We start from the raw sequence: 15818 nt of genomic DNA, 5'->3' as shown, positions 1-15818 counted from the left end.
GTATTGTTCAAATGAGGTAATGATATGGAATATTATATGTATGTATTCCTCATAGCATTTCATTATATCAGAACCTGATTTTCTAAGGCTAGATAGGGTCTTTCAATGGAGATTGTTGCAAAGGTTGTGCTGGCAAATGACATTAAGTTTATTATTGGTTTATGTTAACAACTTTGAAATCAACTTTTAAAATTAGCACATATAGTAACCAGCATGCTTCAATGTGGGATGTGATAGCAGGCACTTGTTTAGCTCGTATGCTTGGACAAGAATTTGTATTTGGAAACAATAATCAAGAATGAATTGAATATGTAAAATAATGTGGGTACTCACTAGCACAAGTTGGCTTGTTTATGTACAATATTTGATGATGCTAAACAATGTAAATCGTGAAACCAGGAATGCACTTAGAAATTTCTATTCGCCTTGGAGAGCTGAAGGTTTTTTAGCCACACCCACATTTTGAGAATAGTTAGTGTATGGTGTACCTCCATAGCTACATGCAACTGATATGCCATTGCATTAGCCATTTGGTTTCATAATGATATTAAAACATTGAATGAAAAAAAATGATGATATCTTGACATGACATGAGGTAAGACCCAACCTCTAAAGGAAATGCCTTAGCACAGGAAATTGATTTAAAAATTGCATCTGGTTACAATTGGTAGCACACCTAACAAAAACGGGAATGGTGGAGCTTTGATTGAGAATTGGTCTCGACATCTCAAGCATGAAGAGGGGATAGAGATATGCCTACACTACTAAACAGAAATCACTATTAAACAGATAGAGATAGATAGCTTATTCATGAGATTACGGGATTTGATCGTTTTAGTATAAGAAATCACTTGTAGAGTTTTCTTGTGTAATGGAGAAAAGATGGAATCCACAAAACCGCGAAGCTGTTTGCCTTAATTCCCACCCATACAGAAGAAGAAGGTACTCTATTGTTTTTTATCTGTTCACATTCATGCTTTGACCCATTTGATCATAGTAAAATGTTTTTTTCTTCCTTCCTACATGTACATTTCGCTTCATATAAATAGTTTACTGGTTGATTTATATAGAGAGGAGATGAAGAAGCTGCAAGAAATTTGTGGATTCTTTCAAGGCTGATGATGAACCGGGTGGTAAAACATTTGTGCGAGGCGGGGTTATAAACCCTGATGATCGAGATTGTACTCCTTTTGGTGCACTTGGTGGGAGTTCAAATGATAAAACAAACAATGACAGTATAGTCTATACAAATCCCAATTATAAGCTAATGGTGTATTGGCAAGATTAATGATAGATTTTGTGCTCTATGCAACTCCAACTGTGTATTTTCCTTGTATCAATATTATCGTTGAGCTTGACTCTAGTAGAGCGACTTTTGATGTGAGGGGTTGGATCTAAAGAAGGTTCTTCTGGCTCTAAGAAGCCTGGCAGCAGGTACTTGGAGATTTTTTGTTGGTGATTGCTTATGTTCCCCATGGTGCTTATACCGATCCTATTGATGGCGAGTCGAGTGAGGATGGTTGCTTGTTAATCACTCTCGAGCCGCTAACCTAGTGAACTTTTACTCACCTCCTTCACAAAATTAGCCTAACTAAGGTGTAACTAATCAATGCCTCCTAAAGGCAAGTAAAGAACATTACACATAATGATGCTAACCACACTTTGATTGGAGAAGTTACACCACACACACAATGAAGAGAATTATTAGTGTTTGGCTTAATAATTGGAGAAGTATGAGAGAGAGAGAGAGAGAGAGAGAGAGAGAGAGAGAGAGAGAGTTTATGTTAAAGAGGAGAAATTACGAGGTTCCAAAACACACCATTAACCCTAAAGCTATAGAGCTAACTTTATTGTGTTCCCCTTCTCTTGGTCTCATCTTGGTTTTTAGTACCAATGCCAATGTCTTCATGGGTCGTGCAACGTACACCCAAGTACCTAATAACAGTTTTGGGGGACTCTCATAGCATATCTCCACCATTTCATTGTCCTCGACCTTGACATCAATGGTACCAAGGGAGTTTCACAGTGATTGTATACTCAAGGTATAGTCATTACACAGTTCTCCCTTGTGATCTCGTATAGCCACCAATCGTTGGGTTACTCATGATCTCAAGAATTCATATTCTTGGTGATGACTTCGTCTTTTTCTTGTCTTCTTTCTTTTCTCACACAAGTGACAATGGGGTTCTTCCATGTCCAAGCTATGTAGGCTTTACATTAGCAATGATTGATTACATGTTGAAATAGAATGAAAGAAAGATAGAATTATCATCAACTTCAGAGGTCAAATATGACCTATGAGACAAAAAATATAACATTTTCACATTGTCGCGAAAAATACACGTGTGCATGTGAATGTGAGTAGTGATTATCGATGTGCAAGAACTTTATTAATGAATGCCACAATTGAAAAGGCACATTGTGATTGTGCGAGAAATTTGTGCAAGGATTGAGTTTGGTTGAACATTGTGAGCAAATGTAGAACATTGAATATCAAAGTTTGATATTCAAACTCCCAAACTTGTTTAGGGCAAAATGTGCATTGTTGACTATTATCATCACATGTGCCCTAACAACTCGTCTTACAACATAGTGAAAGCTAACTCTCATGGAAGCAATGGTTCTAATGGCAGATAACGAGACGAGCTCTGACATATATTGACGTGTTCGAATTTCCCATTTAGGGAAGAATGAACCTCCACATTTTTCCCATGTCATGATACATGCAAAATGGCTTCATTCATAGAGGAATCTATTTATGCATCATGAAGCAAGTGTGTTGCATCCCATCTTCCGAACCATTTGTCCATATTTTGTATCCAAGTAGAACACAAAATTTTGCAAACCTGTCCTTTGTAAATTTTTGGTTCGCTTCCCTATGATTCTAGGAACTCAATCCTCTCTTATCATTTTCTTTTTAACATATGTAGTTACATTTTATTCCATTATGAATTCAAATAGGTTTGCCATTAGTGAATTGATCATGACTATTCCATTATAGATCCAAATAATCTTGCCATTAGTGAGACTATTGACAATGATAAACGTATTTTGGATGGTGAATAAAACTTATTCTATGTAATTTGATTTGTTCAAAGGAAGTATTTTACTCATATGTACATATTCATTTTGCTACTATGAGAACAGAGTCGCATACTAATATCCATAATTGAACAAAAGTAAACCCTATTCCAATCCAATAAAAAATTTCTGGTCTCATATATTGGTAAGAATTGAATTCTTCATGTACACATTTTATACAACTCCAATCAACACATGCATGTGGTAGACACTCAAACACAACATCAGATAATCTTAAGAAACATCCTGGCCATGAGAGAGATAAGAGATAGAGACAATTTGATCTTGTATATGGTTTTATTATTTTAATGCGAAAACATCCTTGCAGGAAATAACACTCATCTGATTGAAAACAATGAGTCTTAATTGCAACACATGAAATGTTTAAAGATGACCTTTGGCCTATGCACTACTAACAAACTGGTTATTTTATTTTAATGTCAAAACATTCTTGTGGGAAAAAACACTCTCATCTTATTTGAAACAGGTAGGACTTTTCATAAGCAACACATCAATGTTTGAAGGCGATCTTTTCACCTATGAGCTATTAACAAAAATCTCGAAGTCTAACAAAGAATCCTTTCAGGCAAAAATGTGTAGTACATGCAAAAATGTCTACTCAATTGCAAGGATAACCAGACAATTCGCATAAAAAAGGAATTGGCAATTGCTGTGAATGCAAATTAATCAAGCATACATTATATCTTTGCCCATGCAGGCGTCCGTTTGCTTTTTGTTTTCTTCCAGAATGATTTTCCTCCCGCTTGCTTCTGCTCTTGAATCTCTAAATATTTCCTCTTCCTGATGATTGAAAACCCATATAAAATGTTTCAAAACCTATAAAGAAACATGAAAATTTACAAGAAAGGATTAGAATAGTAACCTGTATGCAGTAACTGAAGAGTCTGCTAGGAGTTCATCAGCAAGTGAGCATTTCCGTTCTTTCTTTGTCAATCTTCCAGAATGGAAATCTGTTGGACCTCCTATTACTGTTCCCACCTGATGAATACTCATTTTGCACATTAGAAATTTCAACCATTAAAAAATAGCATTAAAAGACTCATAAACCATTGAAAGATAATCCATTTTGTGAAAGAATATTCAGGAGCGGAATTTAAGAGACAGATCCATAAAGTCTTACTTCAAAATACTTTGGCAATCCTTTTGAGTCATCAGCTTTATAATGCCTTTTTGGATCAACAACACCCCGAAGCTGCCAACAAAGAATTCTAGGTTATGTAAAGAACTTAATGACTATCTCAACAGAAAATTTCAAAATAACACTCTTATAAGATATAAGCAGACGTTTATCAAAAGAGAACATCTGAAAGCACCTTCAAAATTTGAAGCTCCTTCTTTAATTCTGGTGTAATAGTCGGAGCTGAGAGGTTAAACCTGTCATTATTCATAGAATCATATCAGACAGTTTGTTTTCAGGCTTTTTCTATGTATAGCACAGCAGATGTGAATTTAGAAAAATTCTTCTCAATTTCTACTTTTTAATTTGACATCGAGAGTGGCTTATCAAAACCAGAAAATGAAGCATTACCATTTCGCTCCTGCTGTGTTATCTTTCTGCTTTCTTGCCAGCTTATTGCGTATCAATGGGTCTATAGGTGGCACAACCAGCCCATCTTGAAGTTTCCCTTCTTTTTGCCAGATACTCTCGGCCATAACATTCCCCGAAGATTGCCAATTAGTTGCCTTCGCATTTGTAAATGATGACAACCTGGTTTCTGGACACCAAATACGATCCAAACTACTCAATCTGCAAAACAAAAAAGCATCAATGATATTCATAATGAATACAAAATATATATTGATTTTGATTTGCCAGTAAAGTAAGAGGTATTTCCATCAGCATACCGTGAACAATTATCATCCAACATTACTGACAGACTCTTCTCATCATCCACTGAATTTTCTTTCTTTTCTTCTTTTCTCCTTGGTGTGCCTATCACACTGCATCCAAATTCCAACAAAAAGTCGGAACCACAATGTCATCCTTCTTATTTCGACTAATTTTCATTCACACAATTACTTTTTCTTCATTACCATTATTGGTAAAAAGCCTCATCTAGTACAAAGTGGGATTGGAATCTAATTGTAACTGAAAATGAAACTCTAATACTCATCAAATTAAACAATTTGCATTCATAAAAGTTTGTACCTTAACCTAAGTTCAGTTTGTTGCACGTATTCCTTTATGGACTTGGCAAAAATCTTTGCCATCTCCTCTGCATCACTATCTTCATCACTACTGATATCATCATTTTCATCACCTGTATTCTTAATAGATGATTTTGGGGTTTGCATCGGATTTGTACCCTGTATTGCCTGATCTTCATCTTTGAGGTTGAGAATTATATTCTCTTCATCGATGCCATTAGATGGGTATGAGTTAAGGTCTCCTTCAACTGTAGTCGAATTGCGCATTGGTTTGTCATCATCTTCATGTGATGTACCTCTGCTGGTGTAACCAACAAGTTCTATTGCACTCCTTTCCTCTTTTTGCTTTGCAGACTCCTTTCCGGGTTGTGTATTTCTCCCCTTATCACTTGTTTTTGAAGCATCAGACGAATCCCTTTTTACTGGAGTTTTGAGCTCATCAAATACATAAATTCTTGTGTTTTTGTCCACACGTTTCTCTTTATCATCAATCAGAGAACCCAAATTTGGCACCTGTCCTTTCTTCTTCTTATTCGACGATTTTTTATTATATTGTAATGTATTATCCTCAATACATTTTGTATAACCATCAAAAACAATAGATTGATCCTCAAACTTGTCAGAAAAAGGCCCCAAATCATTGCTCTCTCCCGACGTATTCTTCTTTGTAGTGTCCTTGCTAGATTGCATTTTCATCTCTTCATTGAATACCTTTTCGGCATCACTCCACTTATGCATGTTAAAATTTTCACTCAGACAAGGATTACGAAATAAGCTCAGGCACAAACAGAAATAAAGAGTAAAACAAGATTTACGTGGAAAACCCTGATTTCCGTGGAAAAACCACGGAACAGAAATTTCACTACGATAGAAAGACAGAATACAACGACTGAATGAAAGAACCTGTACTGGTCTGAATGTTCTTTGATACCAAGATTTCAGATGAGCATACCCAAACCCTAATGCGTAGGTGTCTTTCCCGTTCGAAACTCCCCTTGGGCTTCTCAGTTCTAGTCTTTCTTCCCTTTTGTTCTTCTCCCTTTTCTTCACACACACTCAGCTTTTTTTCTATTACGTTCTCACACAGCAACTACTGAGTTGCAGAACAGAAGTGTGACTCAGAGAACGACTGCGTATACACACACACACACACACACACATATATATATATATAATAATACAAAGGCAGCGAATGCCTCTTAGCATACATATATATATATATGCTAACCCACATACACATATATGTGAATAGAAGAAGTGTGCATAACCTTCAACTCTCGGCACAGTTCGTCTGTGAAGATAAATTCCTTTTAAAATAGGTAATCCAATAAGATTGTTAAAAGTGAAGATGATAACTTTCATAAAGCGTGTAAGATAAGAAGTACCCCCAAAGACTGTGGATATTCTAAGATGGAGTTCGTCTTGGATAGAATAGACCTTAGCCACACCCAAGTTTTCTTCATTGGATGCAACCAACTCCAATCTCACTATTTGCTAGAATGCCTCTCACTAAACCCTAACCATAGAAAGATATGTTGATCATGTTGAAGAAAGCCTAACACATGAAGTACCCCAAATATTGTGGATATTCTAAGATGGAGTTCGTCTTGGATAGAATAGACCTTAGCCACACCCAAGTTTTCTTCATTGGATGCAACCAACTCCAATCTCACTATTTGCTAGAATGCCTCTCACTAAACCCTAACCATAGAAAGATATGTTGATCATGTTGAAGAAAGCCTAACACATGAAGTACCCCAAATATTGTGGATATTCTAAGATGGAGTTCGTCTTGGATAGAATAGACCTTAGCCACACCCAAGTTTTCTTCATTGGATGCAACCAACTCCAATCTCACTATTTGCTAGAATGCCTCTCACTAAACCCTAACCATAGAAAGATATGTTGATCATGTTGAAGAAAGCCTAACACACAACCATGAATTATAAATAGTTTGTTACACACACCATCACGGAGTGGGTGAGTGTTCAAGTCATAACAGAGGGGCCACAAACTGTCAAAAAATAAAGCCTTCTTCGACTATCGATCCTTACCATCCTAGACATTCCAAATTTCGTTCAGTATATCAAATGAGGTGAGAGTTCTTGTAGTTAATACGTAATCCAAATGCCAAGGATAATTGTTTTCATACATGCATCCCCTTCCCAAGATTCTCAAGTGAGGCTTAGACAAACATGGAAGTATCATCTACATAAGCTAGCACTACCAATTGTCCTCAAATGGAAGGTGTAGACCTAGAATATCATCATTAGTCGCATGCCTTGATAACATCACCAACAGGGTATGAGGAACTATTGCAAACAACAATGGGCTAAGTAGATCATCTTGAGAAGCAAAGGCCAATCTTTGATGTAACTCCACCATTAAGCATTTCATGCGACAATGTTCTAGCCCTAATAAATACGTAAGGCATGACATATATGGTCCAAATCCCATTGTATGCATTAACCTTGAGAGTTGAAACAATGGACTAATTGGTATGATCATGAGCTTTCTTAAAAACAATTGCACCATAATGAATACTTGATAAGTCTTGGCCATAATCCAAGGTCATTTGAACATAAAGCTCATTATGCAATATATCCCTATCTTTAATGGAACCATAATGTTGCGTTTATCATCTTTGGCAAATACTTTTGTAATCTATTTGCTAAAACCTTTGCAAATGCCTTAAATAAATCGCTCAATCAAGAAATAAGGCCTCATTGATGAAATTATTTGAATGGTGCTATCTTTGGACCATGTTGATGAGATCAAATGGAGAAGCTTGAGGCATACAAGTAGAATCCCAAAAAAAAACATTAGAACATCAAACTTGGGGATGCCTTAAAAATATTGGAATATCACTTGAAAAATTCATTTGTCAAGTCATCCAAACCAAACTTCCAATCACTACGAAGACAGTAAAACCATGTCCATGTCAACCTCTCAAAGATATGCATCCAATTCATGACTAAGGTAATCGTGCACAATACATCCAACCACATCATAAAACTCGTGGCATGCTCCAATAACCTCATTAGTGATTTTGTTGTGCAACTCCCTACAAACACATCACATTTATTGTAGTCATATCCATTGTACATTCAGCCCTTCATTTCACAAGCACCCATTAGATAAGTATAGAGTCAGATGTAGCACTTGATAAAACAAATGATATTGGTTTTGATTACCTTTAAGCTCATTCTTGAGTATTGCAACTAAAAATAATGGCTCAAAGTTAAAGGACAGTTTTAGGTTTTTCTTTTTCTTTTTGCTCTACCATTTAAAAGTCCAGCAACTACACAACCAATGACTGCTTGGTAATAATTGGTAGTCTTCTGGTTCATATTGAAGAAATTGATATTATTATCTTTCTTTTCACAAAGCAAATATACATTAAGCAAAATGTTCCAATTCAGGTAAAAACAAGTGGATGATTGACTGATATGAGCAATGCATGCCTCTAGTAATTGCAAGATCTTTATGATACTAAAGAGCAGTCAATCTTTCAATGGAAAATAGATGGTTGAGGTGAAAAATCACAATTTGTCTTTTGGCAAAGATTTGACTAAGCTTGTAACCCCTTCATGAACAAAAGATTAAGTTGGTTTGATATAATATGCATCTAACGTAGAAATAACTTATCATGAATATCATAATATGAATGCTCATTGCTATGAAAATACCCCTTCATGAAGAAAAGAGTAAGCTTGTTTTATATATAATATGCATCTAAAGTAGAATTAACTTAGCATAAATATCATAATATGAAAGCTCAAAAACTGTTTTCAGCAGATGGCCGATGGCCGACTTTCTGAATTGCGCATAGAAACTAAAACAATACAATTACAAGAAACAGAAAGTTTCAATTGTGACTAGCAACCAAAACTTTGGTAGCAAATCAAAACTATTTGTAAGACAAATTAGAGTCATCAGAAATTTTCAACTGGCTATCAAATGTCTACTGAAATCAGTTAGTCCACTAAATGACAAGAACAAACTGGCCATCAATCCATCTGATGGGGTTGATCCACTTCGAGCAAAAAAGAACAAACAAAAAGGGTTTTCTTTACCCTTTGTAACTGTATTTCACCATTGACGTGACATTTCAAGTGAAATTTCAAAATTGGACATTAAGGAAAAAGCTATTGGATATATAAACATAGTACAACATGAGCAAAGATCAGCCATCCAATTCTCTTCTCGAGAATTTGTCTTCTGGATAATATACAGCAAGAACAGTGTTACCAGCAAATTTTCTCCCATTCAGAGCAGCCCTGGCTTTACTGGAGCCTTGAACATCTGTGTACTCCACAAAGGCCTAACCATGGAAATATCATTAAGAACTATGTACACATTCTTAACTTTCAAATTTTCTTTTGTTTTTGACCGACAACTCTACACATATCCAATCTTAGACTTGCTCACCTTTCCAAGCCCAGGAACATCCTCTCCCGTAGTCCTTGGACGAGGTATCACAAGATTCACTACGCTTCCTACAAAGGCTGTAGGCTTAGTAGATTTTCACCACAGAATGAAAACTTAACAAAATTTCCAATGTATACCTCTAGGCTCTCTAACAATTTACAAAAATGGCCCTACATCCTTTGACCTTAACTAAAAATTTACCTTGCACTTTCTAGATGTCCCTGGCACCTCATAATATCAATAATTATCCTTAATTGATTAAGGAAAAAGGATTCTTGTTTATTTTTCTTAATGACCATAATCCATTTGCCCAGCAATCAAAATGACTATGCATATAGTAAATAAGAAATGAGCATAGTTGGTCACATAATCCATTGATTGAACTTCGCAAATAAGTAGTTATTAGAGTGCACTGGATTTGACTTACCGTATTTAGTACATTCGTCATGTATGTCCTGATAGATGTCTCCAAACTCAGTGTCATCCCTTAGTTCATCTACAGACACTAACTGTAACATATAACACATTTTCAGAATGCTTAGCAACATATGCTATTTCAGTATACAATAAGATCCTAATATTATAAAAACAGTACTTGGGTTAAGCACAAGACTTTCGTTGGCGTTTCTGTGGGAGGAACTCCACTTCCACTAACTCCTGTGGGGATTCCTGTTATTAAACTGTAAGCAACACCAGCTTGCAACGCAAGTTTCTGTAATTCACAAAGAAAACCCATCAATAATCAAATGAAGATAGCTCAAATATTCAGCTTCAACATTCATATTGTTTTCAGGAGGGAAACAAGAACCTGCATTGCTATTTGTTGTTGTGCTTGGAAAAGAACATTTTCTTGATCTGATTTTGGTTGCCCACTGCGTGACTCAAGAGTTCATTAAACCACAAGTTCAAAACTTAAATAAGCATTCATAAAGACAAGAAATAATGAAAAATATATATTACCCCGCAGTTGCACGCCTCACTGTTAATGTCTTATCCCCCATTTTCAATCCATTCAATGCAGCACATGCCACATCTGTAACAACAGGATCCTGCGCAATTACGGAAATGATTTTACTATGACAGTCAAATATTCTCGCTCAATTGTAAGCAAAAGCTCGTGGAGGACATTACTTGATAAACACAGAACGCATAGCCCTTTGAGTTCCCAGTTTCCCGATCTTTCACCAAGTCAAAGCCACGAAGAGGCCTGTGAAAACATACATATTTAAAAACTATATAAACAAATATCTCATTTATAGTGGTCACTCTGATTTAAGATAAGAAATGTAAAGTTTGGAGGCATACCCAAATGATTCTAAAAGTTCTTTTATCTGAACTTCTGTTAGGTAGTAGGGAAGACCACCCACAAAGACTTTGTCCGGTCCATCAGCACCGCCAGTGATTCTGCATAGATAGTTAAGAGAACATATCTTGAAGGGCTTTCTGCAATAAGAAACAAAAATGTTGATGTTTACAAAACTCCCTTACCCTGGTGTAAGACCCACAGCAGCAAGATTCAAATGAGGATTAGGCTGACTTGGACCTAGTGTTGCAGCTAAAGAAGGATTATAATCACTGGGCCTTCGAACTCTTACTGGCATGCCCTGAGAATGGAAATAATGCCACAACAAAATACATATTCAATGGGAAGTACAAAAAATCCTAAGGGACAAAAACCAACTATCCACCTCAAACATTATGCCATCCAATGCCATCGCATTACTCGCTTCTTCAACAGTTCGCATTTCCACAAACGCAAATTTCTTTTCATGGTTGATATAGACATTCACAACAGCATCACCTACAAAAGACCGCATTATGTATCAAATATGTGTCAATTAATGTCCACACATAAAGAAAATTAGTCTGAATCAGAGTACCTGGTGCACTGTTCCCACCAATAATTTGCATTACTTGGCTGAAATATGTTGCAATAGTCTGCAAAAATTGTACGGTGCCATTTAAAAAGCAGAAAATTCAAATTACAGTAACATTTGCTCACAAATTTTAGTTTAGTCATGGATGAGAAACTGTCGCCTACTAATCAAGGAGCTAAGGTGTGATGTATAATACAAGATCTCCATTGATCATTAGATAGAAATGGGAAATACCTGCTCATTTGCTAGTGGTGGTAATCCACCAACATATACCCGACGAGCATGCTTCATTGCCTGCTATTTTGAACAAGAGTATAAATTGATGAGAATTTTTAAAGATGCAGACTTAACATAGGTTGATATAGAGAAACAGAAACAGTAACATTATAATTGCTATCATCGTCAAAACCCAATCATCATTGCTGTAACACCAGACACCAGAAATTGTTTCACAAAGATACATAAATCACATAAGACCAATAGTGCCCAGTGTTTCTTGGTTTAAAGACAAATATGATGATACTGGCAAGTCTAGCAATGCAGTTAATTACATATGCAGACCATCCCATGTATTGCATGAAGTGCTGTAGGATCTGAGATTATCTATCATCATAGGATTTTTAACCACCTCCTCTGTTCAAATAAAAAGATAATCCTCCAATCTAAATTTCTAATCACCACAAACATTAATGTATGACACGAAATTAGGAGGAAACCTGCTGTGTCATAGCTTGCATTGGCATTGCTGACAAGGCTGCAATCTATAGACAGAATACAAAAGCAAAAATATGACATGATTAAATCAGCACAATTCAAAAAGCATAATGAAGTTTTTATTGCTTTCATCTTCTACCTGAGTCCCTGCAAATGGGAAACCTGGGAAAACAGTAGGCAATGTTTGTGGCATTCCAGGTAACTGTCCTGCATTGTTATTAAAGATGTTAAAGCTATGAAAATGATAATAAATAAAACCTTCCAAGACATTAAATTACATATGTGAAGTAAGCTAGAACTCCCGTATGAGAGATTTAAGATATAGGATATTGTCTGACCAAGGTCTGCTTGTTTCTGCAATTTATGTGACAAAGGAGGTCTAGCCTAAGCGGGCTTATTCTGAAAACTTGAAGAAGAATGTGCATAACTACCAAAATAAAGATGATCAAGGATCAGCTCGACATAGATGAATCAAATCCTCTCCTTGTTGTATATAGTGGAGAGGCAGAAAAGGCCACGTGACTCAAGGTTGCCTTCCGAACTTACAAAAAGAAAAACAACAAACAAAAACAAAACCAGAAAACACCAAAAAAGAGGGATTTCCTCAGTGCCAGTTATGTGAACGAAATAATAAGGTTTCATGAAACAGGTTACAGAATATGAATTAATATGAGAAATATACCTGGTAATGCCATTCCTGGGAGAACGGGTACACCAGGTGGAGCCATATCGAATCCACTTGTTCGTTTGCTGTAACCGTGCAATAAACATATAACCATTAGCAAGAACCAAACAAAACCTTCAACAGGCCTTAAGAATCTATTAGACTTCATTATCTATATCTACACAAACGTACATGTGGAAGGTAAGATAAGTCTAAGGGCCTGGTTGTGAAGGAAAGAATTACCTCTTCTCATCTCTAGAACCAGAGCGTGACCGTGATCTTGCACGGTCTCTTGACATTCCCCTTGACCTAGAATGTGTTCTCCGGCTATGCCGACTATCTCTATCACTGTCATAATCACGATGTTTCCTATAAAATAAAATATTCATCTTTTGTCACTTGACATAACCCAATACAGAAAGGATCCACAATTCCATTATATTGAGAAATTACCTCTCTCGCTCTCGGCTCCTGTCTCGGCTTCTATCTCTGCTTTTCCGATCTCTGTCCCGGCTCCGGTGACCTTCACTACCATGATCTCTGCTACGCCTTTCACTTCTACTTCTAGAATCACTCTCTTTTCGATCTCCATCTCGGTGGTCCTTATCTCTATGCTCTCGGCGTTTCGACGATTCCTTGTCCTTATAATAGTCCCTCTCTTTATCTCTTGATACGTCCCTGTCTCTGCCAGACTCTCTAGCCACTTCCTGTAACACAAGTTCAAACAAAACTAATCTAGATGGTAAAAGGGCAGCTTAGAATAAAATGCAACAAAATCTGGTATTACAAGGAAAGAAATTTGAAGCATATGCAGGAAATCTAGCCTATATTCCTAGGCAACTGACATTTTTTCTTGATGATAAAAACCCAAATTGAGCCTACACAACAAAAAAAAGGGGGCAAAGAGGGAAGAATTGAAGCATTTCAATTCTTTTCGAGAGTCTAGACTACATATACAGACAATCAAACTACTTCCTCGAAATGTAAAATCTATTTCTGATGCGTACAAAAAAGGTTAGAATAATGAGGAAATTGGAGCATATCACAAGATCTAGCCTTTCTTTCAAGTCGATCAATGATTCTGGATGACAAAATTCATCACTCAATTAGTATGCAATAAAAACTATATACAAAGGAAGCAGCTGAACCACACATATTGACAATCTAGCTTAGGCTTCTACATGCTCAAGAGATTTTATTATGAGAAACAATTTAGGACATGTATCACAAAACAGCCAGCGGAGGAGGAAATTAAAGTAAAACCTTAACATTCAATTCTACATTTCTTGAAAATTGACAGCTTTTCTACATGAAAAATAAACTATGTCTCGCAAGTAGAATAAAAACAGGGGAAAAGACAACCGCTGAGAAATCACAGACCAGCAAAGAAAAAAATGAGGTGAAAGACGAGAAAATCACAGGTAAAGAGACAGAGAGACAGAGAGACAGAGAGATAGATCAGAAGGGGGGCAGGAAATAAATAAATAAACGGGTGAGAGGAGTGTACCTTGTCCTGAAGGCCGTTGTTTTCCCATTCATCGAAGGTGGCCATGGCGGCTTCCTTTCTGAAAGATGCGCAGATACACAGACACAGACACAGAGATCAAAGAGCCACTGTATTCCTTCTCCTTCTCCTTCTCCTTCTCCTGTATCAGCTTCAGCTTCCCCTTTCTGTGTGAACTTGTGTTTTTGTCTGAACTTCTGTTGTAGCTTCAGTAACAAATAGGAAAGAGAGAGAGAGAGAGAGAGAGAGAGAGAGAGAGCTCTGAGTTTTCCTTAATCTATCTCCCCATATACCCCTCCCTCCCCTGTTTTCTCTTATTCCTGCAGATACCCCTCTCTCCTCTGTTTTCTCTTATTCCTATAAATACCCAAGCCTCACATTTCATTCTCTTGAGGTGCCAATGCTCTGGATCTCGATTTCATGAACATTATTAGATGCCCGAAACGATCACTCCACCCATCATGCAAGACCAATCTTTACATTGGATGGAAGATTGATCGTACGGTATGCTTGTATCTAGATCCGCAAGGCTTGCCCTGCCCGCCCACTTGGGTTGTCGCATGCATAGTACATGAGGCAAGGGGTTGACCACTGTAATAAAAGAATAGCCACAATTTGGTTTCTAGAGTGGCCATAGTTGCATCTCCTTGAGTGAGTCAAGCTTTGATACCTAGAATCGTGGTGAAAGTGTCAATTGGCACTTGTTATCGTGGATCTCATAAGAAATAGATCAAAGGACTGAGTGGTTCTCGAACCATAGACCAAAATTATAGAAGATCATGGCCATAGAGATTTAAAGAGCAAGACTATCTCATCGACACAAAAAAGGAATTTGGAAGGGGTACATTATATGTTGATTCCCTTGTTGCCTCCAAATGTGATGTAGTTTGCTACCTCTCAATGCGTAATCTAAAGAGAGTGGGGGAGAGCAAGAGTCCTTGCTTCACATCGATCATTCTTGTGATAACTTCCTAGACATCTAACTACTAACATTTACTCATCCACGTCATGATAAAAAGAGAACACTAGCTTTTCTTCATTGGATACTCATTAAGCAACATTCCCACCATAAAAAGTATGCGTCAACTTTATATGTTTCATCCATCAAACATCATGAACTGCCTCATAACTACCATGTGATGGGGTTGATTCACATAGGATTCAAACACCTTGCATTAATTTCTTACTTGTGGTTTGGATCTTTCAAGAATATTTGGGTTCATTTCCTACTCCATGCGGTGGAGTGGAGGGGTCACTTGTACAAATGGAACAAAGAGTTGTACATGACCTCTTCCTCCTATTCCTCACAACTAATAATTTTAGAAGTGATAGTCTTTTCTGCAAATACCTCCCTTTTCTCCTCGTCCTATGAGGTATT

At 36.8% G+C, this 15818-nt stretch overlaps 2 protein-coding genes across 6 annotated transcripts; both read right to left on the bottom strand.

Moving 5' to 3' along the window:
- Window positions 1-3424: 3424 nt before the first annotated feature.
- Window positions 3425-6006, bottom strand: LOC147863903 (uncharacterized). Of its 3 annotated transcripts, none has more exons than XM_087320533.1 (7): window positions 5252-6006; window positions 4948-5043; window positions 4631-4849; window positions 4416-4476; window positions 4223-4294; window positions 3965-4080; window positions 3425-3882 (listed from the first exon to the last, which is right to left on the bottom strand). In XM_087320533.1, exons 1-7 carry the CDS (start codon window positions 5986-5988, stop codon window positions 3780-3782), a joined length of 1404 nt encoding a protein of 467 aa, XP_087176659.1. In that variant the 5' UTR covers window positions 5989-6006; the 3' UTR covers window positions 3425-3779. The 3 variants fall into 3 exon arrangements, 2 of the variants coding, with proteins under 2 accessions (XP_087176659.1, XP_087176660.1); XM_087320534.1 differs by having other exon boundaries at window positions 5258-6006; XR_015529874.1 differs by lacking the exon at window positions 3425-3882 and having other exon boundaries at window positions 4223-4310.
- A 3075-nt stretch (window positions 6007-9081) lies between these two features.
- On the bottom strand, window positions 9082-14637 carry LOC147863902 (splicing factor U2af large subunit A-like). Of its 3 annotated transcripts, none has more exons than XM_087319593.1 (18): window positions 14444-14637; window positions 13390-13643; window positions 13180-13284; window positions 12955-13022; window positions 12412-12479; window positions 12275-12319; window positions 11793-11855; window positions 11562-11619; window positions 11370-11482; window positions 11170-11285; window positions 10987-11085; window positions 10813-10888; window positions 10642-10730; window positions 10490-10553; window positions 10277-10393; window positions 10109-10190; window positions 9682-9749; window positions 9082-9574 (listed from the first exon to the last, which is right to left on the bottom strand). In XM_087319593.1, the coding sequence occupies exons 1-18, from the start codon at window positions 14486-14488 to the stop codon at window positions 9437-9439; spliced, it is 1668 nt and encodes a 555-aa protein (XP_087175719.1). In that variant the 5' UTR covers window positions 14489-14637; the 3' UTR covers window positions 9082-9436. The 3 variants fall into 3 exon arrangements, with proteins under 3 accessions (XP_087175719.1, XP_087175717.1, XP_087175716.1); XM_087319591.1 differs by having other exon boundaries at window positions 11793-11852; window positions 13180-13305; window positions 14444-14635; XM_087319590.1 differs by having other exon boundaries at window positions 13180-13305; window positions 14444-14634.
- Between the last annotated feature and the right edge of the window lie 1181 nt (window positions 14638-15818).

Source organism: Azolla caroliniana, unplaced genomic scaffold (genome assembly GCF_043228905.1).
Source record: "Azolla caroliniana isolate FFs.n. ecotype wild unplaced genomic scaffold, voAzoCaro1.0.p SCAF_5, whole genome shotgun sequence".
Classification (NCBI taxonomy): Eukaryota; Viridiplantae; Streptophyta; class Polypodiopsida; order Salviniales; family Salviniaceae; genus Azolla; species Azolla caroliniana.
Note: the sequence above shows the minus strand (reverse complement) of the source record. Positions and strands in the feature narration are given on the sequence as shown.

Excerpts from the sequence above, each read along its gene's own strand:
- LOC147863903 (XM_087320533.1), bottom strand. The coding sequence starts at position 5,988 with ATGCATAAGTGGAGTGATGCCGAAAAGGTATTCAATGAAGAGATGAAA. Across the intron at positions 4,477-4,630 it reads AACACAGCAGGAGCGAAATG|GTTTAACCTCTCAGCTCCGA; the intron begins GTAATGCTTCAT and ends GAATAATGACAG. Across the intron at positions 4,295-4,415 it reads AGGAGCTTCAAATTTTGAAG|CTTCGGGGTGTTGTTGATCC; the intron begins GTGCTTTCAGAT and ends CTTTGTTGGCAG.
- LOC147863902 (XM_087319590.1), bottom strand. The coding sequence starts at position 14,488 with ATGGCCACCTTCGATGAATGGGAAAACAACGGCCTTCAGGACAAG. Across the intron at positions 12,320-12,411 it reads TCCCATTTGCAGGGACTCAG|ATTGCAGCCTTGTCAGCAAT; the intron begins GTAGAAGATGAA and ends TTCTGTCTATAG. Across the intron at positions 11,286-11,369 it reads TGGATGGCATAATGTTTGAG|GGCATGCCAGTAAGAGTTCG; the intron begins GTGGATAGTTGG and ends TTCCATTCTCAG.